General features: G+C 35.0%; 1 protein-coding gene across 1 annotated transcript in view; it reads right to left on the reverse strand.

Annotated features, from left to right (window-relative positions):
• The window catches only part of MALRD1 (MAM and LDL receptor class A domain containing 1), a gene marked incomplete at both ends in the record, with an annotated part of 250,796 nt that overhangs the window by 104,688 nt on the left and 121,078 nt on the right, over positions 1-25,030 (reverse strand). The window contains 2 exons of the mRNA XM_082753206.1: positions 18,211-18,368; positions 21,429-21,674. Of these exons, the coding sequence (XP_082609332.1) occupies positions 18,211-18,368; positions 21,429-21,674 (404 nt within the window). The remainder of the gene's footprint in view (positions 1-18,210; positions 18,369-21,428; positions 21,675-25,030) is intronic.

Genomic DNA, 25,030 nt, shown 5'->3' on the forward strand with positions numbered 1-25,030 from the left:
TATATTTAGAACACTCCAACTGGTGTCAGGATCGGATAATCCTGGGAGGGATTTCTGCTGGTTTCTTAGACTGTATGAGAACAATCTGAGAAACCCAAGCTGAAAAAAGAATTAAAAATGTCTTAATACAGGAAAAAAAAAATCAAGATGAGGAAATAAAAGGAGATTTTTCAGGAAGCTGGAGACATGAAAAAAGGTAAGAGCAGATAATAAAGTCATGGAGATGTGAGTTATGAATGAGCACGTCTTCTGGCATGCTGTCAATCACCATGCTGATAACAATAACAATAACAAACAGTTCAGTGGCACTTTATAACAGTACTAGTTACAACAAGTCTTCTCAGTTTTGACAGTCTACTTTCTTTTAGAGAAAGACATGTACTCTGTATAGTAAGTGTAAGTGTATGCAAAGGCCAATAAAGCATTTACACATGTTGTGAATCACGTACAAAAATCCACTACAACAATTGCTACATACTATTCTTTTAGCTACTGCTTTGAAAATTTGTCCCTCTCTTTAAATAAGCTTGCAGAGACTTTTGGTTAATATAACTGTTAAATTTCAAAAATTACTGTGAATTATCTGAAGATTGAAGTTCTGCATCAAACATATAATAACATATAATTCCAAAAGTATTAAGTCCATGTAGAAGAGCTCTGAGAGAGACAAATAGGAACAATTTCAATGTAGGGAGAGCTTTTAAGGTCGAACTTTACACTTTCAATCCCTATGCTGAGGAATTCTGAAATCTTCAGAGAAACAGAGTTAACTAATAAAATAAATAAATAAAGGGAGAGGGGAGAATGAGATAACAGAATTTAACAGTCCACAGTTTAGTGTCTCAAAGGACAGGAAAATGTACGTGATGAGTAATGAAACAGCAAATTTTACTTTAGGAATATATCAGTGGAGAGTGATGAGCTTACTCAAGTCAAAATTACTTCAATGGAGATTTATGATTCTCAGCACTGAAAATAATTAATTAAAAATAAGTTTCTCTTTAATTTTTCAGAGTTATATTTTGACAGAAACCAGAAATGCTATTTAGTATGCCTCTGCCTTCTATAAAAACAATTGAAGAAGAAACTTCAAACTGATCAAATGGTATCTTTAAGAAATTATTTGATCCAGGCAAAATGTATACTGCATAAATACATTAGCATGCAAGAAAAATTGACTTCACTTTAAAGGATAACTTACAGAATCATATAATTGCATTTCCACAGTGCATTATAGAAAAGATGAAAACAGCAAGATGAAACACTGATATTTCAGCCTCTGAGCCTTTTATTAGATAGTTTGCATATATTAGTCTCAGCAGGTTTACGTAATAATAGTTAATGACAAAGCCCATTCATCCATCCCTTTCATTTTCTCCTTTGTGCAAAGCAGTAAGATGATTTTCATTCTCTGAAATATCTTGTCCATAATTTTAATTTTTAAAATTAACATTACTATTATAAAAGAATATTCATTATAATGAGAAATTTTGATAAAGCTTATACCACTGATGACATTCCTTTTTTTTTTTTTTTTTTTTTTTTTTCAAATGCACCAGTTGAGGAATTCAGCAGGAATCTCATAGTGAATTCCTTCAGATTCCTTCACTCCTTCACAGTATCAGAAGACTCACCCTGTTTAGAGTGCCAGCAATTGTGATATTTCTAGGAGCTAAATGGTAAGACTCTGCTCTTTCTTAATTGTTGTAAATGCAGAGTTGAGAAAAGCCAGTTTCAAAAACACTTTGATAAAAAGTGACTGGTAATTCATTTGGAGACATAATTTTGTTTCAAGCAGGTAGTCATTTCAAGGAATGACAAGTTGCAAAGATGAATTTATTGCTAAAAAACTCTTATTTTGGAGAAGGAATCTATATTGGGAATACAAGAATAATTTACTGATTGTCTTTGAGATATTCTATCAGTATCATCTTCTTAAAAACTTGATTTATCCTGTCACAACTATTAAAACTGTTAGATTTCATTGTAGTCAGCTTTCATTTATAACCAAGCAAACACATTTGTTTCTTGTTTGCATCTTTCTAGATTCCCCTGATACGCTTGCCATCATATATATATATCTACATGTTTAGGTTGTCCAAATACATCTTCATTCCCTATGTTATCCTTATCAATCAGAACAGTGCAATAAAATGGCTCCTCTTTTTTAAAAGAGCATTCATTATGCACCTTGTACTACTACCTCCTGCCTTAGTTTCCCTGCCCTCCTTTATCCTCATGTACAAAATTTTCTTCTTTATTCCCGTGTATAATCCACCTTTCTGTGATTGTTTTTTTTTTTAGGTAGATTAAGGGATACAACTGTGATTCCTTCCCTTCCCTTCCCTTCCCTTCCCTTCCCTTCCCTTCCCTTCCCTTCCCTTCCCTTCCCTTCCCTTCCCTTCCCTTCCCTTCCCTTCCCTTCCCTTCCCTTCCCTTCCCTTCCCTTCCCTTCCCTTCCCTTCCCTTCCCTTCCCTTCCCTTCCCTTCCCTTCCCTTCCCTTCCCTTCCCTTCCCTTCCCTTCCCTTCCCTTCCCTTCCCTTCCCTTCCCTTCCCTTCCCTTCGTTTTACTGCAAAGACTAACAAAAGCATCAAAGACGTTTTATAAGACAATTAATATAATGAGCAACTTAGTTTCACTTAGTCTGAAACTTTCCCACACCTTTGTTTTAGCCATGCTTTACAGGTTTCCGCAGTTTATTCCCATCTTAGTGTTGAGGCAACTATAATTCTGTGGAAAAGCAAACTCATGGGAAATAACATTATAAAAAATAGAAAAACTTTGGGCAACTATGACAACAACCTGTAGTGCCAATGTAAAGACAATATGCTAGGCATCATGCAGTGCTAAATTTCTTGGACTATGATAGAAAAGTCAAACCTTTATTTATACCAACTTCCTAAAAAAAATGCAGAACATGTTCAGTATCAGATGTCACAAAAGTTTATGAATCAAAATAATAAAAAGACATTTGCAGATGTGAGATAACTTGAAATCTGTCATGTTTTTCCACCTATAGAGCATATGTTAAAGTCACGACATTGGAATACGTGAGAGGCAAAACCACATTCCAGTTTGTTTTTGTTTATCAGCTTTAACTCATTTTCACCAGATCTCAAGTGTAAAAAGCAAGTATCTTCAAAATAGTCTTGACAGCTCTTAAAAAGACTTATTTTCCTCTAAGAACCATATTTTATCTCTTAAAGAAGTATACATTGGTGTCTTCTTTTATCAGTTGAGATACTGAATGAGAGATAGGCTGCAAATTTGTTTTCCAAGTACAAGCTACTTGCTCTTAATAGCTTTAGAACTTGAAGTGACATCCAGGCTGCATCCTAACCTCAGAGCACCTGGGGGGAGATGGTAAGCACAGACCTCCTTCCCACTCATCCCCAACCACAAAGGCCACTCTGAGCAGCCATGGTGAAACTGAGACATGGGCAAAACTCACATCTTGGGATCACAGAGCACACCGTCTACTGCCAAGATATGCACAGGGTGTTTTTAAAATGATGATGAACCAGCAGAAAGAAATTTTGTTTAGGTGTGTGCCCATGTATATGCATACACCATCTGAAATCAGTCAGGTGGTGCTGAGTTGTTTGGCACGTTCATTGCCTTTACTGAATGTAGAGTAAAGCTTTCAGACAGGGCAGAAAGTCTTGATGAGCTGCATCAAAAAAAGCGATTTTGTCAGTCTTCCCGGTGGCCACTGTAACAGTAAGAAAATACAGAACTCTCCTAAAAATGAAAGAGATTAATCTGGTCTAGATACTCTGACACTGAATCAGTGTTCATACAAACTAAATGGAAAGATTGACAGATTCCTTGACTCAGGTAATTACCTGCCAGTTTGGATAATTATTCAGTGTTTAACTGAACTTTTCAGGCAGTGGTACCAAAATCTTATTCATCAACACACCTCATCTTAGAGCAACTGATCACTGTACATGGTTCACTCCTGGGCAAAGATCTGCTTGGAAGTTGAGCACCTTAGTACAGCCAACCACAGGCCTCTAAGTACTGTCTGAGTGACACAGTGGGCAGACAGAAACTTTGCTGTTGGGTATGACTTTTTTCTCTGAAGTTTTGACAACGAGTGGTGAAGGGACCTTATTTTTCCCTTGAATTGCTAGACAGCTTTTATGGTAACATTACAATTACTCCTGCAGGAATCACTTGATTGTATTTGTAGAGTAATAACTTAAACCAGTATATCTCCAAAGTTTACATACATACTGGAACAAAATCTTTTGCCCAAAGAGGAAAATCTTTGACCTTTCCAATTTTGTGATAAGTATACATGGTAAGCGTATGAAAACTCTTTCCTGCTGTACCAGGGAATCAGACTTGATGTCTCAGAAGCTGTTCTTAAGCCATATGTTCCTCTGTCTAATATTTATCCCCCTTCTGGCAGCCCTCAGAAGTGGGTTTTCTGACTGTCATCACACTCTGTAGTGGCTGTAATTGTACAGATTAACTAAGTCTGACTGACTCCTTCACAAACTGATGATCACCAGACCACATAAACCTCTTTGTCTGTACTGAAATTCATTCCTGTTAACATTCCTGTGAATGTTAACATGACAGGAAGATCAGAAGCATTTTTCCATTCACAGTGTTACAAAATCAGTTGTACTAGGGGAATCATGGTATAATTCAGTACAAAGTCTACACTGCTCTTCAAAATATGAAGATTTGCTCATGAAGAATTCTAGTACTCTCCTTACTTTTGGCTTCAAAAATAAAAGTCCCAAAGCAAAGCTAATTCAGCTAAACACCAATATTTGGAATCTTTCAGGGATTTTGTTTGCTTTAATCAATTTTTCAATTTAGCAATTCACCTCAAATAAAACTTTGATTCATTATATATATTAAAAAAAAAAAAAAAAAAAAAAAGAATGTAAGAAATGGAAAAGCATATCTTTACAGGGACTTCTGCTGAGAATTTACAGATTTGATAAAAGATGGAAAACAGGTACATATATCTGCTATAAACTAAGGAAATTTGTTGAGAAAAAAGAGTTAGGGCAGTAGAATAAGATTGTAAGACTAACAACAATAATTCTTAAGACTAATAATGGTAACTTAATTCTTGTATAATTGCTTTCAAATGTTCAAGTTTTTACTAAATATTTCAGTTGTAATTTTTTCAAAGCGATAAGTCTGCAGGACAAGGATTAACATGAATATTCACTACTAATCATCAAAGAGGATCTTATTATGCTTTTCCAGAAGTATGAGAATGATTACTGTCAGTTAGATGTCACCCCTACTTTGATGTAGTGGGATGTTCACTGGGATGTAACTGTACTTTTTTCTTTGTGACATTTACAGACTATTCTTATTCCTATTGGAATGTTCTTATCAATTTGCTTGAAGCTTTTGGGCTTGTAGAAATATAGAACAGATTTCTAGTGTATTAGATGAACTGGACAGGCTCAGGAGAATCAAAACACTAAGGCTGAAAATAATGGCAAGCTCTTTAAACAGTCAAGACTTGATTAAATATTGTTAAGCCACACTGAATTGATCCCGAGCAGAGACATCTTTAAGAGGAATGCTCAAGCCCCACCTCTGCAATATTTGATGGATACAATTATTTATTTCATAGAGAATGATAAAACAAAAACCAAACAAACCAACAAAAACTGAGATCTGATTTAAATTTTTAAACTGTGGTTATAAAATGTATTCTTTACAAATTGAGGGCTCTCATAACTGACATTTCTCATTATATTAAAGCACTTCAGTGACATTCCATCTCTTACCCTAATACTCTCCCCAGTGACCATTACTTTACATGTTCAAAAACATAAAGTTAGAAGTATATAAGTATACATAAAATTAGGGATGTAGAAGATAAAGGTTTGTAAGATTTACGAGATCTTGGTGTTTAAATTGCCACCATAAATATGAACTATCTATGAAAGTATTCAATATACTTAGTGAAGTATCTAAAACTTGAATATTTGTCCAATAGCATTCCAGAATGTACACAAATTCACCTATAGAATGCTATATATTACTGTGTATTAAGATATACTATATACAGTTACATGCCTACAGGAAGCTATATGGAAAGCAATAGTCACTGTCGTTTGACCTCTTGTAGATGCTTACAGAGATAAATCACACACAAGTCTCCCTTAAACAGTGAGTAAAATTCCACCAAGAGCAGTGAGAGGCCTGGGTGCCTGACATAGTATCTGCACGGCAGGCATTTATGACTTCCAGTCACAGGAATCCCATCCATATTGTGACAGATTATAATTTAACAGCAGGTCTTGCAATCTTAATGTATTTCTTTAAAAATTAATCTAATTGCTGGAGAAAGTGCAGAAATCTCAAAGATTTCTTTCCTGTTGTAACATAGAAATAATTGGTTGGATGACACAGAGGCAAAGTGATAGATCTGAAAACAAGCATCAGCCAGACTTCAAATGTATAAAAGAGAATTTATAATAACTTTCAACCTGTCAAACAAATATAAATAGAACTAAGAAAAAGCAGGAAATTCAGTGGCATTTCTTCCCTCCTTACAGGACCACAAAAGGGTTTGGCAGAGCTTCTCCCATTAATTTTTTAGTCTTCAATGAAAAAACAAGGGGTCCATACTGGGTTCCCTCAGATATTTCTTCCAAATGCAGCAGTTGTTGCACAATCCACTTCTGTTTTACAGATTTAGTAACTGTGATAACCCTAGTTTCCCATTTCCACTTTTTCAGTTTTTCCCTATATGTTACAGACAGTGCAGAAGCGGAAGCACTGTCTGAATTTTCTAAATGGGTTCATTCCCTACAGCAAATAAACGTAGAACTAATTATCACAGAAATATAAATCTCCTTGTGTGAACTAAAGAAACATTGTGACACTACAAAAAAAAAATATATATATATAAATATATATATATATATATATATAAACACTAAGTGACAAAGCAACAGGAATAAGAGAATTTGTGGATCAGTATATTTGTGGGAGAATGCCTTTCCCACTCCTACAGCAGAAATTCACTCTGCATGGAAGAGGATATCTTATAATGAAGTAAGGAGTTTCTATATCAGTAGCATACAAGATGTACCACCAAAGACTTTTAGCCATCAGATTGGCATATTTAAACAGGTGAACTAGATGGTATGTTTTAAGTTACTTTAACATGCTTTGAGATGGCAGCGTGCCTTCTTTTGTCTCCCTATGTGGCTTCCTGCACTTTTCTTTCTCATATGACCACACCTTCTTTGGATATCATTTGTAAGGCCTTTCAGGATCTTCATCTACTCACACCACAAGTCTTCTTTTCAAGCTGAAAAGATTGACTCTGAGATAGATCTATTCAAGATAGCTTACCTCTTTGGAGTGGTCTCACTGTATCACTACTGTCAAGAGATTTCAAATCCTACCTGAAGAAATACCTAATATCTCTATACAAATAAAAATCTTGGTACAGCTTGGAAGGAGACAGCAATTTGTACAGAGATTAACTTCCACATGTACTGACTTAAACTCACTACCATGCTACACTACTGACTTGGGCAAAGTCTAAGGCTCTAAGGGAAAAAAAAAAAAAAAAAAAGTGCATCTGGTAAATCAGTGAATAATTTTATTTTTATTATTTTTTATTTCCTTACCATAGCCCACAAAATCCTAAAGCAGCCAGGAATGACTAAATAAATAAGCACTAAAAAAACCTGTCATTCTTTTAAGAACACTTGAAGAACACATCTTGTGTGTAGAGATGGAAATCCACTTAAATCATTCTGTGACTGCTAATAAACTTCTTGATAACATACTCCCTCTGAACTCCCACTGAACACAATTCTAAACTGAATCACACCGTCAAACTTCTCAGTAATGTTGTGCACAGCAGAATCCTTCAAATCTAATGAGTATTTCCACGTCATAAATAACAAGAGTCGTCTTCTGTTCACTGATCAATGAAATGAAGTAGATGGTTCATGTATCAAAATTTAAATACCACTTCTTCTGGATCACATAAAAAATTCTTGTTCAAAGAACCTCTTCTCCCATACAGATCAAACCACATGAAGTTAGAAAACAGCAAGATACTAGGTTCTGCTAGTCGGTGGAAGGCAGCAGTGAGCAGCTGAAGTGAAAAACAACATCTAGTATAGATGTATGGGCTGCAGATTTTCATTGGATAAATGGCAGAGCAGCTTAATCATACCAACATTCAGTTGAAAATGCAATATTTTTAGCTGCCCAGATGAGAGGGTATAAATGTAAAGAATACAAGACTAAACAAATTACTGAAAAGTTGCAACATTCTTTGTACCTTGATGTATTAATTCAGCTAAATATACATTGTGTGCCTGGCCCATTTCACTGTAATTTCAAACAACAAAACACAGTTTATAGAAAACATTGATAATTTAGCTACATAAAATGAATAGGTACGGTTGTATAAGAGTAATTTTCCACTGTGGTTTCATAAAACCTTTCCACAACAGCTGCCTCCTCTTACTTTTCAATGAGGATAGCAATTGCCATCCAAAAACTGTTTATAATTATTAATCATAAGATGGCACCTGTGGCATCAAACTTTCCCTATCATTATAATGAGAAATGCAAGGTGACATTTAATGTTTTATAGAAAATGGATTATTTTGCAAGTAACTAAAAATAATGGTTTGTTTTCATTGTTTTCTTGTTATCATGAGTGTTAGAATTAAAACTACTCTAAAATATTTCACTGAATTCATTCACCACCAGCCAACAGATAAAATCTAGTCTTACAGCTATTTATTGTGAAATTTTGAAAGGTATCCATGTTTTTTTTTTAGAAAATGCACTTTTCTTACAGTTTAGTCTCAAGGTTGTTGTTTTGTTATTGGTGTTTTGTTGTTGTTGCTGATTGTTTGTTTTTTTTTGTATCTTAATTCTCTTCAAAAAACAAGACTCCAGTTCTTTTAATTCTTTATGGACCTTATCCTGGTTTCAGCTAGGATAGAGTTAATTTTCCTTCTTGTAGCTGGTAGGGTGGTATGTTTTGGATTAGGATAAGAGTGCTGATAACATGCTGATGTTTTAGTTGCTGCAGAGCAGTGCTTACACCAAGCCAAGGACTTTTCAGCTTCTTGCTCTGTCCTGCCAGCCGGCAGGCTGGGGTTGCAGCAGGAGCTGGGAGGGGACAGACCCAGGACAGCTGACCCAAACTTGCCAAAGGGGTATTCCATACCCTCTGACGTCATGCTACACAATATATAGGGGTGGCTAGCTGGGATGGGGGGGCAGCTGCTAAGGGATAGTCTGGGCATCAGTCAGCAGGTGGTGAGCAATTGCGTTGTGCATCACTTGTTTCATACACATTATTATTATTAGTATTATTATCATTATTATTATAATTATTTTCCTGTCTTAATAATAAACTGTCTTTATTTCAACCCACAGGCTTCACTTTCCCATTTCTCTCCCCCATCCCGGGGGGGGGGGGGGGGGGGGGGGGCACGGGTTGCAAATGGCTGTGTGGTGCTTTTTTTATTTTTATTCCTTAGGATCCAAGCTATGGAATACAGGTCATATATAAAAGGCCATTCTTTTTTTTTTTTTCAGTTGCATTAGCCTTTGAAAACTTTCCACATTGTCTAAAATTACTGGAGCTAAAGCAAAATAAGTATCACAGATTAAAAACACTAACTGCTCTGATATGTGGGAAAGCCAAAAATGTAATTTTAAGTATACATTTCTTTCTTTACTGTTCTGGTTGAAAGGGAATATCAAATATACTGTGCAGACCACACAGTTACACCCATATATTCCAGGAATTTATGCCAAAAATGTTTTTAATTCCTTATTTCAGTAGTACTACAGTATAATTTCTTATTAGGATGTTTTACTCTGTTAGAAAGCCTTAAATGTTAAGAGCAGTACTAAAATTATAATATTAGCTCTTCAGTTTTTTAATACAGATACAGCCTGGCAAAACTTCGAATGAGGCATGCTTGGAAGTGTTGAGGATAGCTGGACAGCCCAAGGTGTGTGGCTGAACTGTAGGAAAAATTTGAGTCTGAAAAGGTAGATAAGAAACCTGAATACTCAGAGAGGCTATGATGGGATTAAATACAAAATGCAACATAGAACACTTCTGATTGTGTTTACTGGTTTGCATGGTATGTCTCACAATCTTTTTCATATCATATATTCATGTCTGTCAACAGTTTTACTTAGCCAGTATCAATCTTGGATGAAGAGCTGTTGATGCAGCAAGAAGTTAACATCTTTTAATGTGGTGCTGGCAAGAGGAGGTCGTAACAATTTATAACCAGCTTTTACAACTGATACATCAAAATGTGTCTAATCTCAGGCATTAAAGATAGGAATACAAATACGAAGTTAACTTAAAATATTTTGCCATATCCTGCCTTTTGCATATACATGCCATTCCACAGTTGCAACTGAGCTAAGAATGTGCTTAATTTCTTCCTTTCAAACTTTAAATTCAAGAGCTTCATCTGAGAGTTATTTTCTTACCACATAAGCTGTTTACAGCACTAGTCATTTTCATCACCATTTTTTTCCTCTTCTTACATGGTCTTACCATTCATGTATCAGAAGGAGGATGCATTAATACAGTCTAGGGCATGACTGCCAATCTTTGAAGTCAAGAAAAAAAAAAAAAAACACACCAATAAATAACAAACCAAACAAAAACAAAACAAAACAACAAACAACAACAACCAAAACTACTTATAAAAAGCATACATTGTTGCTTGCTCCTTAACCAATGGAGAGATATGCAGAATCATAAATTCTGATATATCCAATTCCTGTTATCACAGTTTTACACTTCTCATTAATCTTGTTCCCATAATCTTATTTAAAATATTGTTAAAAGATTGCTCTATTGAAAAGACTAAATGTTTTAAATTTCTCAATAACACAGTAGTAGATCATTCTATAAGTCATTTGATGCACTGCACACAGGCAATATTCCTAACAGTAATTTCTGAATGGGTCTTGATCCCCATCAGATTGAGACTTTCTCTAAAACTAAACCTTATAAAGTTACCTATCATGGAATAATTCAGCTAAAATACTACATTTTGACAATATAAACTACTGAATAAAGGGTCTCATTGAAAACACCAAATAACCTTAAATATGGGCAGTGACACCTAATCTTTCCGTAATAATTAAAGAAAAAAAATATGAGAAAGAGATTGTTGTAGGATTACTGACATGACTATAGAAGCTATCCTGTGTGTAATATAAATCTTGAGCCTTGGAATGTAAAATATTCATAATGTCTTATGCCAGTGTCTTTATTTATTATAACAGATTATTTGGGAAACTTTAAGTTTATTTTAAAATTTTAAAAAGGAACTTTTTTTAAAATTTCACAGAATAAGAGAACGTCAGGGATTGGAAGGGACCTTGAAAGATCATCCAATCCCCCTGCTGGAGCAGGAACACCTAGATCAGGTCACACAAGAATGCCTCCAGGTGGGTTTTGAATATCTCCAGAGAAAGAGACTCCATAACCACCCTGGGCAGCCCGTTCCAGTATTCTGTCACCCTCACTGTGAAACAGTTTTCTCTCATATTTCAGCAGAACTTCCTATATTCCAGCTTGTACCCATCGCCCCTTGTCCTATCATTAGACGTCACTGAGAAGAGCCTGGCTCCATACTCCTGACACTCACCCTTTCCATATTTATAAACATTAATAAGGTCACCCCTCAGCTGTTCCTCATAAGGGAACTTATGAGGAACTCCCTTAATCATCTTTGTGGCTCTGCACTGGACTCTCTCAAACAGTTCCCTGTCCTTCTTGAACTGAGGGGCCCAGAACCGTATTTAATACATGCAACATTAAAGCACATCTTTTACAGGGAGCCCGTACAGAGGGCACTCAGGATTTGGCACTAGGATAACATTGCAAGCAATCTCCGTGTTACTACTCAGACTTACGGACTGAATCTGATAAACTTGTCAGGGAGCACATGCAAGTTTGTGTAGTATTTCACAGATCCATTCTCAATTCATTCTTCTTGTACATTTATTTTTCTTATATGCATTTTATGCAAAACTAGTAAGTATGTGCAATTAACAGAATGCCATTTGTTTTATCAAGTTATGCCACTGATTAAAGAAGGGAAAGAAGATTAAATTTTAGAACTGTAATTGCAACATAATCAAGAAAAATAAAAAATAGAAACATTAATCAAGGAAACAGGAAAATAAAGAAAATGTCCAGTTTGTTTGGATAACCTTCTGAATTTCCCAGCTTAAAAAATAACAAAATCAAATAAAAAAGGATGAGAAAACAAACAACAAGAACTTTCATCTCAACTGAGAGGTCATGCAAAGTGTTTGGTACTTTCTGAGTTTGTTTCTTTATATTAAGAAAATAAGAAAAGGACAGTATGTCAAATTAGGCTGTAGAGACCAATTTCACTAGCTAAGGAGTCAGTACGCAAGGATTCTCAATAGACAATCAAATTTTAATAATATATCTTATTGCTTTATGTGTTGCAATTCTGTTCTTGTATTCAGTTTTAACCATATTCTTTCACCCTTAAATTTTACCTGATGATTAAAAATGTCTCTTCCACAGCATCTTATTCCTCTGGGTATGGAGAATCCATCATTATGAGATAGTGTAACAACTATGAATGGACTATGGAGTTTCCATGAGACTGCAGACAATTTGCCTCTGCACTAACCCTCTCACAGGCAGGTAATACAAAGTTATCAGGTTATGGAAAAGTATGTCTCCATGGTAAGTAAGAGTGGGAAGAAACTTAGGTTACTCAAAGTTCTTCTTACATTGACTGCTGTGAATGATCATCTCTGCCACCATGGTAGAATGTCAGTGCATGCAATGATTTAACAACTACTTAAAGCAGTCTTTCATTTTTCATTTAATTCATCATTACCTAACACAAAGGGGTCAACATACAAGTACACACATAGATTATTCACAGTGTAACAGGTGCTAAAACCTGTCTAGTCTGACCCTTGCATAAAACAAATTGGAATCAGATACCTCTATCTTTATGAAATAAATTATAGAAAAACAACAACAAAAACATAACCACTGCCTTGCCTTGTTTTCCCTTTCCTTTCCTTCTTCTTTTTCTCTCTCCCTTTTCCCCTCTTTCTCTGTTTCTTTTCCTTCTTTTATTTATTTCTTTCTGTTCTTGAAGATACTGTGAGTTGGAAGCTGAAGGCCAGAAAGAGAAAAGATTTCTGTAACCACAAAAATAATTCTTTTCATGCTAAGACCTTTTATTGATACATCAAAGTAATTTTAAGCACACTACAGCTTGATACTACAGGCCTGAGAAAGATCAAAGACTACCAGAAACTAAAACAACTTCAAGACAGTAAAAACAAACAGTGAATTAAAAATGGAAGTTGTATTAAAGGAGGAAAAAACTGGAAACAAATCAATGTTCTGCAATGAGCATCAGTGTTACTTCAGTCCTCGTGGAAGTTTTGCTAACTTAACAACAGTGCAGTTCAGTTTGTCTCACAACAGGAATAATTTTCTTAGTAGAAGACCTAGGTATCTTGTGGTATGAAAGAAAGGAAAGGAAAAAGGAAAAAAGGAAGATTTTCCACCTCTCTGATGTTAAATGGAGCTCTTGCAAATGCTTGGTTTTTATTATTTATTTATTTTTCTGTTGTTTTTGATTGGTTGTTTTTCTAGGTAGAGCTGTTCTTCAGGAAGATTATGTCTTGGGATTTCAGGTCTGACAATGCTATGTGCTTTCTAAAAGGCACCAGCAGGCAACAGGTTATACTGCATTATATATATATATATATATTAAAGAAAATATACGCTAATATAATTTCAAATTTTTCCCATTTAGAAGAAGAGATTTGAAAGAAACAGCTCAGACCTCAAAGCTACACCTAATCATTTAGAAAAAAAATCCCTTTGTCTTCATAATATTTTTTTTTCACAGCTGCTATATAAAAAAATCTAATTTTGATGTCCGTTGCTTCAGTAAAAATCATTCAATAGCAGCTCTATGATCCTTAAAAGACTTTTCCTGAGATATGCTTAAGTCATGACTTTCACTGTTGAATGTCTGCACTGCAAGGTGTTAGAAAAAGAACAAAAAAAGTGTGACTTGCAGAGATTCCCTATATACTTCAAAGCCTTATATGCTAAAAAAGCAGCTATGTAACCACTACCACTCTTTGAGATTATGAGCCCACAAATCAATAAAGTAAACCACTGGCAGAGATCTCTGATTTAAGGAATCAGTTGAATGAAAAAACACTGGAGAGCTGTGCAGCGTGGAAGAGACTGAAAGTGCATTTTTCATATCTGTCATATTGTATAATACTGTGCCAGGCTGGAATAGAAAACGGCATATTTCAGTCAGAGAGGCAGGGCTTATTGTTCCGATTGTAATATCACAGGATATTGTTATGTTACTTTGATTATTCAGTATGCATCGTGCTGTCTAAATATGTCAGACTGCTAAATTCTCTAATACAGCACTGCCCTGCATGACAGATGTGCCCTTAGTCACACTAAACCTTTACTACTCATCATCATTACCTCCCAGGGGAGATAAAAGTCATATTCTCAAAGAATTTAAACAAATAAAAAAATACTAAATAGTTCACATACAGACAATTTCTCTTATATGCCTTTCTCAAACCATCATGATTATAAATTACAAATGCTCTGATGAACCGCTTGTATTCATAAGCAAGATTCCAAAATACAAGGGTGATTCTTTAATCCTTCTTCATAATATATATATTTGTCTTCTTCAAGCATGTCCAAATGTACTATTCTGGCTCACCAAGCGTTTTGGAAAGAATGCTTATATTTGGTTTTAGTAAAAGAATACAGTGAATTACATATTATTACAATATAATATATACATATATATTATTTTCAGTAATTTGCAGGTAAGAAGATTGAAATGACTTCACAATAATCCAAGAATATAAAGTGTACTGAATGGGGTCTGTCCTATCTAGGGTTGTGCATATTTGTCTTGTCATTCTAAATTAACTATTTTTGAGAAATGATGCTTCCCCTGAAAACTGACTCATTCCTATTTAATCACTGATTCAGTCTCAATTTACTTGGACATATCCCTATATCCTTCATGGGGCCAAATTCAATTCAGTAACAACCCTCTCTGAAACAAAGCCTAAAAAAGTGGAAAAAAGCTGTTAATAGTGCTGTTATTAGATTCTGCATTCACATGTAAATGTAAAATTATCTTGTTCTTGGAAGTAAAGCTACCATAAATGTTAATCTTCCTTTTTTCTTGGCAAGTAATACTGGATTTCAGAGTAGCCCCACTGATTTCCTTTACAGCTCCTGGGACTAGGTTAGTTCTTTCTTACTCTCACTTATTAGTGCTTCCTCAGATCACACATTTTAGCAATTCAAATATAATTTTTAATAACAATTCACAGATCAACAATGAGAGTAAAGAATTTTAAATTGTTGGGTTTTGGCAGCTGTATAGATACTCATTAAATAAAGGCCACTACACCATGATGTTAAGACAAACCAGATTCTGCTGAATATCTATTTTCCTGGATTTAATAAAGAAAAACTATTTTAAATAAACAACATACTAGGACACAAACAAAGATAAATGTAAACTACTGAACATTAAAAACAAAAAACAAACAAACAAAAAAACTAGAAAACTTTATCTTTTGCATAAGATAAAGAAACTTCTCTAGAAAGTTTATTAGGTCTAGAAGGGTAAGTGAAAAATCTGTACATTTTCTACATTGTCTGGAGTATGCTTTGGATTTCAGCAGTCCCTCAAGTAAAACCTTCACGCAAATCTTTGAAACTGGAAAGTTTTTTCCCCTAGCTAAATAGAAGTCAGATAATCTGAAGGCAACACGAACCCAATGAAATCTATAACTTCTATATTAATGTGAGGAGTTGATTGTTTTTCACGCAGCCAGTGAGAAGAATCAATGCAGAAATAGACTATTTTGAGCTATGAGGCAGAGTAAGCTGTTTCCTCAGACTTTATTCTTGAGTGACTTCCCAAATAAGTAAGTAAAGTCAATGATATTGATTTGTAAAAATTTCATTTTAAACTACTCTATCCTAGAAATACAAATATCCAGAAGAAATCAGTGGGCATCTGCAGCATCTCTACTGTACGTTCACCTGTTGAAAACTCAGGACAGTGGGTTGCTTTACTAAAAATAATCAGGGACTTACAAAAAACACCCTCTGAGTCACTTATATCTGAGCAGTGACACCTGCTAGATATACATTTCTACAGCTGTAACTCTCTCCTCTCCTTTCCACCTTAGACAAGCTAAATACAATAACAATATTAAGGAAACAACTGCGGTAGCTTCTAGCTTTTGCTGAAAAGCCACAGCAACCAAGTGATGAGGTCTGTGCTCTACCAGTCTGCTAGCAGCTGGAGGAGAAGGGCTGCCAGCACCAGCTGTTTGGTGCATCAGCCTGGTTGGTCTGTCACTGTGGTGGTGCCAGTGGAGCTCTGCTTCACTTGCTGTGAGTTTGCCAGGACTTTTGCCCTGAATATCATTATGTCTTTGCTCATCTGTAACAGGATAGAATTAATTCACAATGACAAACGCTTCAGTAAGGTCCCCTGGAACTTCCTAAAAAGATCTTGTGTATATTGGCCTTGTCACATTCAGTGGAGAAAGTTACTAATGGCTAGTTTCACCTTCCGCATAAACCTGCATACATCTGCATATTCAGACTTTTATTTCAAATCCTCGTAAGAGGTCTCCCTTACTGTAAAATACTTAAATCTTCTTTTTAATTTTTATTTTCTATACAAAGGGTGAATTATCATTCATCCTCAAAAAAATATCTTCAACAAATGTTTTCTATCCTTTGATTATTGTTCCTTTCCTATTGTGATACCTAATTTTTTTTTTTTTTTTTTTTTTAAATAACAGAAACAATCTAAGTGGGATTAGGAAATATATCTTCATATCAGCATAAAAATAAAACTTCTGTCTTTCCTTTCACCTGATTTTTTTTGCTTAACTCCTTAGAAATATGTTCCAAAATTAAAGTTTCCTTCTGTCTGTGAGTCAGTATAAGACTGCTGAATAAGATGGTGGGGACCATCACCACTAAAACAGATACACTGAACTTTTTCTTACCGTAATTTTGCTTCAAAATATCTCTTACAATATACTTCTCTTGCACCTGCCTTGAAGTATAGTAGGAATATCTCAAAATACTACTTTCAGTAGAAAAGTTCACCAAAACAATTTATATCCCAATATTTTATTAGAGACACCGAAGAGAAGGTAACAGCTTTGTGGCTAGTAAATTGCACCATTGATTTGAACTTGGATAATGAGCACTTCCTGTACATATACAGGTAAGCACAAATACACAAACTCATTTGCAAAAGTTTCTTCTGCATCTAAATTTGGAATATTTGGCCATTGTACTGGAATACTATTTAAATGCCCCATGGTGACATAGCATGCACAGGGAGTTGAAATATACACATTTGCTACACTGATAATAAATTTCTGTATTTTATTCATGATAAAAATGGTTTAAAACTTACTTTTACAAGCATTTAGTGTTTTTTTTTTTTTTTTTTTTTTTTTTCCTCCTTTTTCTTTAACATGCAATGAACAGCATGGCCAATTTTTAAAGAAGGTACCAGTTTTTATTTGTAACTGAATAATTTTAAATAGGTTTTGCTTTCTTCCATTTTTTATGTCATCCCACAATTAGTAAAGAAAATGACATTTCTAAAGAAAACCAATTATATATTCTGTGCCTGTCTACATCAAAAAGACAAATAATTTAATACATGCATACTTTTGCATTTTCTTCCCACTTTGTGTTGGCTGCTATTTTTTGGTGGTTATCATTCTATCAGAATTATAGGGTTGCAAACATGTAACTACTGATACATATGACAGCAAAATAATAAAATAGCTCTGATATGGAGAGTGTCAAAGAGAAAGGTAAAATGGAAAGAAGTTCTAAAAAGTTTTTCTGTTACTTTTCAGAGAAACATATTTTGGAAGAGAAATGGCAAATGCATTTTTAAGAGACTGGAATAACAACAACAACAAAAAAGCTGCACTAAGAGGTGCCTGGGAGACACAAGCAGTGAGAGCTCTTTCAGTCTACAAGCCACTCTAACAGAGCCAAACTACTCTGCTGAAGCACACACACCTTAACAGATACCAGGTATTCAAAAGAAAGCAAATTTTTGATTACCTTAATCAGAACCTGAATACATCCTGCGGCTTTTGATGACTTAAAGTACCAGAAGCTCATCACACAACTCCTGCTTGACTCTTTCAATCTGGAACTCTTCACATGGGCTTTTTCATCTTTTAGCCCTATTGCAGTGGCCTCAAGATATAGGAATTTTCCTGAAATGAAATTACGTATTCCTGAAAAATTGTTTTTGACATTCAAATTAGATTCTATGACCAAAATTCAGCAATACAAATGCAGAGATATGAAACATGGTTCCCAAATGCATCCTGTGCTAGTGAACCTCTACCTAGGTTAAAGAATTACCCGATAATTTTCCTTGTATACTTGTTATATCAGGAATAAGCTGGGAACAGAGAATAATTCCATGTTTCCCAGATACCTTGGTCATATCTCCTTGTTCAACAACACTAGTTGCTATTTTGACAGTATATAATGCCCACACAGTGATAAATTTCATGATTAATTTTTTCTGAAAGATAACCTTCAAAATATCAAGTCAAGCCATAGAAAAAAACCACATATAAATCATTAGGTATCCCTAAGGATTCCCATTACTTTTGGCCAGCTGTACTCATTATTGTATGAACATTAAATCAAATTTAAATTATTTACTCAGAGGAAGTTGCAAAGACAAATGCCTACAGTTAATATATTCTGAAACTGATATGCTCCCTGAGTTTCCCATTCTTATTTTAATCAGAAGTATAATAAGTTCTGCAGGTTTCTGTTTTTTTTTTGTTGTTGTTTTTTTTTTTCCTTTGTGCAAGCAACGAACTTATAGTTCACATAACATAAGCATTGTATAAACAGCACACTGACAAATTATAACTGCACATCAATTGAATTTTGTATATGAATTAGAGATAAAAGCCCCATGGAGTAAAAAACATTCATTCTAACTTTGACACTTCTCTAGCTCACTTATGGCTATAGATGTTTGCCATAATATTAGGGGGTGAGAACATTGCTTCATCCCTGAGGCCAAGCATAGTCTTAACAAATGTAGTGACATTTTTGAGATAAATATTTTATTTTAAAATATACGTAGAAAACACAAATGAAAATTTCTTTTTTTTCCACATCTGCTGTTTTGTGTGTTAAAAACAGCCATGTACATAAACACCATGAGATATCAAAAGCACACCATAACATGGTGTTGATGTTTGCTAGGAAGCTTTGGCTAGGATGGATTGAGTGCTTCACATGTTGATGTTTATATTAACACCTATTTCATACTAGGAAAATGATTTCTTTTTGGAGGGAAACACACAAACAAATAAAAACCTACCAGTCTTCCTTGGAAGGAAACTTGACTGAGTGAGGGGCAGACTCGAGATGTAGTATGCTCTGCCTGCCAACTGGTCATGGCTAGCCAAGCTTGGCTAGGAAGTAATTGAAAGTCACTTAATTCCAATGAGAGTGGGATAATTCTAATTCTAATCAAATTCTCAACAATTTGATGTTGATAAGCGAGGCACTAATTAGGGGAGCCAGAAATAAACAATTGCTAGGTGCAAGCTCAAGAACTGTGGTTTTGGAAGTAAGGGTTGAAATCCCTCTTTCTTTGTACGAGGACCAGAAGGATCCCTGAATAACACAGTCTCTATCCCATAAGAGAAAATTTTAACAATTGAACTGAATTTTGTTTTGGTTCTCTCATGATGAACGCACTTATTAAGAGCTATCAGTTCTAATGATACAGCCATCACCTTTAAACTTTTGGCTACAGTAAAATTGTCAAAAGTGAAACGAATTCTGCCTCAGTGTGACATTATTGCAGTTTTTTAGTACTTAAAGGTGGCTTGTAAAAAAATGGAGAGCAACTTTTTGCTCAGGCAGACAATGACAAGGGGAAATGGTTTTAAACTAAAAGAGGGGAGCTTTAGATTAGAGGTTAGAAGGAAATTCTTTACTCAGAGGGTGGTGAGGCTCTGAAACAGGTTGCCCAGAGATATGGATTCCCCATCCCTGGAAGTGTTCAAGGCCAGGTTGGATGGTGCCCTGGGCAACCTGACCTACTGCGTGGCATCCCTGCCCATGGCAAGGGGATTGGAATTAGATGATCTTTAAGTTCCCTTCCAATCCAAGCCATTCTATGATATGATTCTATGATATTTGAAAGCATGATATCAAGACTAAAAAACATTTTATTCATTTTTTAAAGCCAATTCAGTATATACAACACAGACATGCATAAATCTGTGTTGTACCAGAACCAGATATTTTTAAAGATAAATGAAAGATAGTCCCTACATATCCTTGGTTTTATTTAATTTTGTCCTACACATACACCCTACACCTTCACCTGCTGTGGCATATTTCGTATTAAGATCAGGTCTGAGCTCAGCTTCAGTAACAACTTTGCCTGGGCTATGGGAACTTCAAAGACAAAGGAAGAAGGCATGGAGCCTGCAGCAAGAATGAGAAGAGGCTGCTTTGCCAGAACAAGTCAAGGAGCTGCACTGTTGCCTATAAGGGAGATATGTTTGTTTAAATGTATTTTCTTTAAATTATCCCAAATTGAACTATAAATAGTCATTGTCGGTAACTTCAAAATTTGAGATAATTTCTTAACTCCTAAATAGCCATTTTCCATCTCTTATCAGGTCACACTAGATATGACTAAGGAGAATAAATAAGGATTTTCCTAAGGTAAAAAAGCATTCACAGGTGTTCTCTTTAATTAATTCTCAGGGAGAAATTAAAATGTATTATTACCTTTTAAAAATCACCCCTATAAGTAATTTTGTTGCCACTCAGAAGTACTAATAACCAGTATGCAAGATATTGTATACCAGTTTGTTTGTTTGTTTGCTTGCTTTCCTCATGTTCAGAACAGCATTACACACTCTGACATGAACTGGAGCTTCCTGGAAATGAGCTCAGACTCTGGAGGAGTGGGACCCAGTGGATCTCAGATCTGAGCTAGTGCACAGATCTTTGTAGGCTGCACCCAGATCAAATGCCTCTCTAAAAAAATTATTTTGGTGTACTCATACAGAAATAGTTAAAGGCAAAACAATTAAGAATCTTTTTTTTTCCTAACTTAAAATTATTTTACAACAGTAATTAATATTTGGATACTGTTACACATGCCATTTATTAAAAATGACACCCTAATTAGACATGTAGAACCCCCCTGTTGCCTCTGAAGGGAGGTATGAGAAGATCCACAAAAACAATTACATCTCGTTTATGAACTGACAACATACCAGTTCTATTTCCAAGCGTGTGGTCCCTGGGAGGTCTTAGACTTTGAGGTGAGCCGACCCCCAGCACCCAGTCAAAATTGTCTGCCAGGGAATTTTGCCAGCCACAGCTGCCGTTCTCAAAGGTGCAGGAAGTGCCGCATTCACTCTCATCTGTATTATCCCCACAGTTGTCTTCAAAATCGCAGCTTTGTTCTGGTCTGTAACACTTGCCGTTCTGACATTGCCAATAGCCATGTGAGCAGGAGCCTGAAAGGAGAAGAATGGGGGTATCCTGGTGAATCACACTGCCATGCATTCCAGCAAGGTTACTGGAAGGTTACATCACAGAGAGTTTGATATTTAGGAGGAGGAGGGTGGTCCACGGCAGTTTTATTAAAAGCCTTTGGTTCCCCTGAAGTGCCAATCCATTATCAGTTTATTTCTTTTGTATTTTGTCAAGAGATTGCCTAAATAAATGACTGTTTTCCTTGTAAAGCCTTTGAGGGCAAGTTCCAGCCAGGCATTCCTTCACTAACAAAGCTTTCTAGTCTGACTTAATTGCTGACATTCTCCTTTCATGTGGTGTAGGATTAAACCATTCTATTTTAGCTGCAAAGTTGAGCTTAGTTTAGCAGCCCCAATTTGGAAGAAAAAGCTTTTATATTTTAACTACAGAGGTTTGCCTTTTAATGCATTTTTCTTTTGCAAACGAGTTCAATGGGGTGATGTTGTCCTTTTTGTGCAGTAGTCCTGGCATTATTTAAGGATAATTCTGCTATTGTACAGCTTCAACACTGGAGGACTAATTTTACAGGATCCATTTCCAAGCTTTAAGTTTTCATTTCAGATCAGTTTCCGCAGGTCTGTGGATAAAAAGCAGCACCTACAGTATATTCTCTAACCAGGAAGGGAGACAAACACAAAATTCTGAAAAGGACTCCCCATTCTCATTTTCCATTGTGCTCTGACACAAATAAATGCACAAGCAGAATTTGATTTACAAATAGAACTGACACTATATTAGCTCACAGACATTAAATGATAATATGCACATATATGAAAGTGCAGGCAGAATTTGAATTAACTGATGGTAAAAAATCATACAGGGTTAAAAATATATTTCCAGTACCACTATCTTAATATAAAGGAGGATCTGATAGACCTAAATAAAATTCAGCTGCAGCTGGGTTTTATTGTGAGTCCAAAGCAACAGGTTTATTAACAAAAAGAAAATAAGAGATGGTGTATTCAGCTGGAGTGTTGGCAACCTTTGTCTCTAAAGACTCTCTTTAGGCCAGAGTGTAAATTGCAAATGACTCAAACCAAGTGAAAGAGAATTGTCAACTGAGAATTGTCACACCCCTTTGCTGCATGCATTGGGTAAGTTAAAAACAAGACTTGAATCACCACATGTACAAACAAGGATTAGACACTTTTTTAAATAAATAAAAAAATCCTCCTAATAGATGTGCTTTAAAAAATAAAAATGACTTTTAACAGTTGCTCAAAGAAGGAAGAAAAAATCCTTAACAGAGGGGTGGAAGCCAGAATAAAGCTCTGATATGTACTTAGAAGAGTGAAGAAGATTAGGCAAGGGTTTCCGCAGCTGGAGACAAGGAAAATGGGTAGGCTCTGAGTAGAAGAAAAAGACCTGTATGAAGTTCATTGTTACAAGTTTATGGAAGCATCAATGTGGTTTTTATTAAACAAAATGTATGAAAACAATCCTACCCAAAAGAATGCATTCATCATATCAATACATAAGTCAAGGTTTAGTTATTGTAACTTGCAAAACAGTTGAAGTACATCAGAAACCTATCCCCTTTAACAATCTGTAGTATTAAATGCAAACTGCAGATAAAAACTATTAGGAGAGATATCTGGCAATCACCTCCATTCAGCTTATATTCCTTTGGAAGGCAGTGTATACCACAAACTTTTTGAGGGAAGCAATCTTCAGAATTTCAGTTATGTGTGTTGTTCCCCAAAGAATGATATAAATTTGTTATTAAATCTCTGCCTAACTTAGATGGCATCAATTTTTAGGATGGCATCAATTTTTAGGAGCTAGATATTATAATCTCTAAATTTTTTTTTATGTAATTGCCCTAAGAATTTAAACTTTTAAATTTATTTTCTTCAAACAAGGAATTTAAATTTTAGGATGCGGTCCATGCTTGGAAACCCTTTACCTTGTTCTTCATCATGATCAATAATTGCAATACCTATAGCATTTTAAGGTCCCTTTGCTTCCAATTTCATGTTGAAAATAAAGTGGTGTTGAAAAGTGGAACTCTTTGTTATTTGAGGCAAAAGAAAAATCTATCTTGAATCCTGGCATGAATGACTCTATTCAAGCATGTGTAATGAATGATATTACACTGTCTAACTGAGTCTGTAACGTGACTTGTTTCTGGATGTACTTCCACAGTATGTTTGTATGTTTTCTGTTTAAATGTCATATTTCATAACTGGGCAGGGAACAACTGTAAGAAAAGTTTTTTGGAGATCTCTTCCTTTCCTCTCTACTTTTATTCTCAACCCAATGAATGTAAACATTATATAGGTTATTGTGGGTGAAATAGAGAAAATTAATTGAAAGGGACTTCTACCTAGTAAGGCTCAGTAACTTCTTCATCTGAACAGTGTTTCTTAAAAATTATTAGCATGTAGGTTTTTTCCCCTATGTACTAATTACATCGACACACTAGACTGTAATGGACTCAAAGGATCTCTTAGTGTCTTTCAGATCAATAATCTCCATATTGAGAATTTATACAAAAGAGGAGAACTGCTGCGTTGGTCAATAATCCCCTTGTTTAAATGACTTGAGCAAAATTAATAGATAGAACATCTATATTTTAAAATACATAATTAGGGCAATCAATAATAACCTTTAATTATAAAGGTGCTTCTCTTAGATTTTGAGAAAAAATTGTTCCTGCAAACATCAAGAGAGAAAATAATCCTACTAGCAGAAATAGAGTATGGCTAATCTTCTAGATCAATGAACTTTAAAAGATTTAGAATAGTAATAAAGATAACATGGTATTTACATTGTAGCATTGAAGCAGAACAGCAATAAATTATGGAAAATACATTTATATTAAGAAACAGCATCAGCATGTCTTATTCATGTAAATTTCTAAATCTAGCAAGAATGGTTTGTTTCCTTAAAGAAGTAATTCCAGAGAGGGAAAAAATATTCTGTAATCTTTGAAACCATATGTTGTGCCATAACAGGACTTTTATATGAGCTGGATAATTTTTATATCAGTCTATGTCATTAGTACAAACTTCACTACTTTTTCAGGTTGTGTCTGAGCTGCGTTCTGCATTGTCCTCAGCATGATACTAGCATGTTTAATGATTATTCCAGTGCTAGTAGGGTGGATTAAGTCTCATATACATGTATATATATAGTATAGTGTGTATATATATATATATATATATATGTATATATATATATATAGTATATATATGTATACTTTCCTAGGAAAGTTGATGTCTATGGATAATGTGAACAGGAATACAGCAATTCTTATATACAATATACAATATTCCCTTTCCAAATCCAAGCAGAAATATACAACCTATCTTGTTGAAGAAAGACAAAGAAACAC

The sequence above is a fragment of the Aythya marila genome (genome assembly GCF_965140915.1).
Source record: "Aythya marila genome assembly, chromosome: 2".
NCBI lineage: Eukaryota > Metazoa > Chordata > Aves > Anseriformes > Anatidae > Aythya > Aythya marila.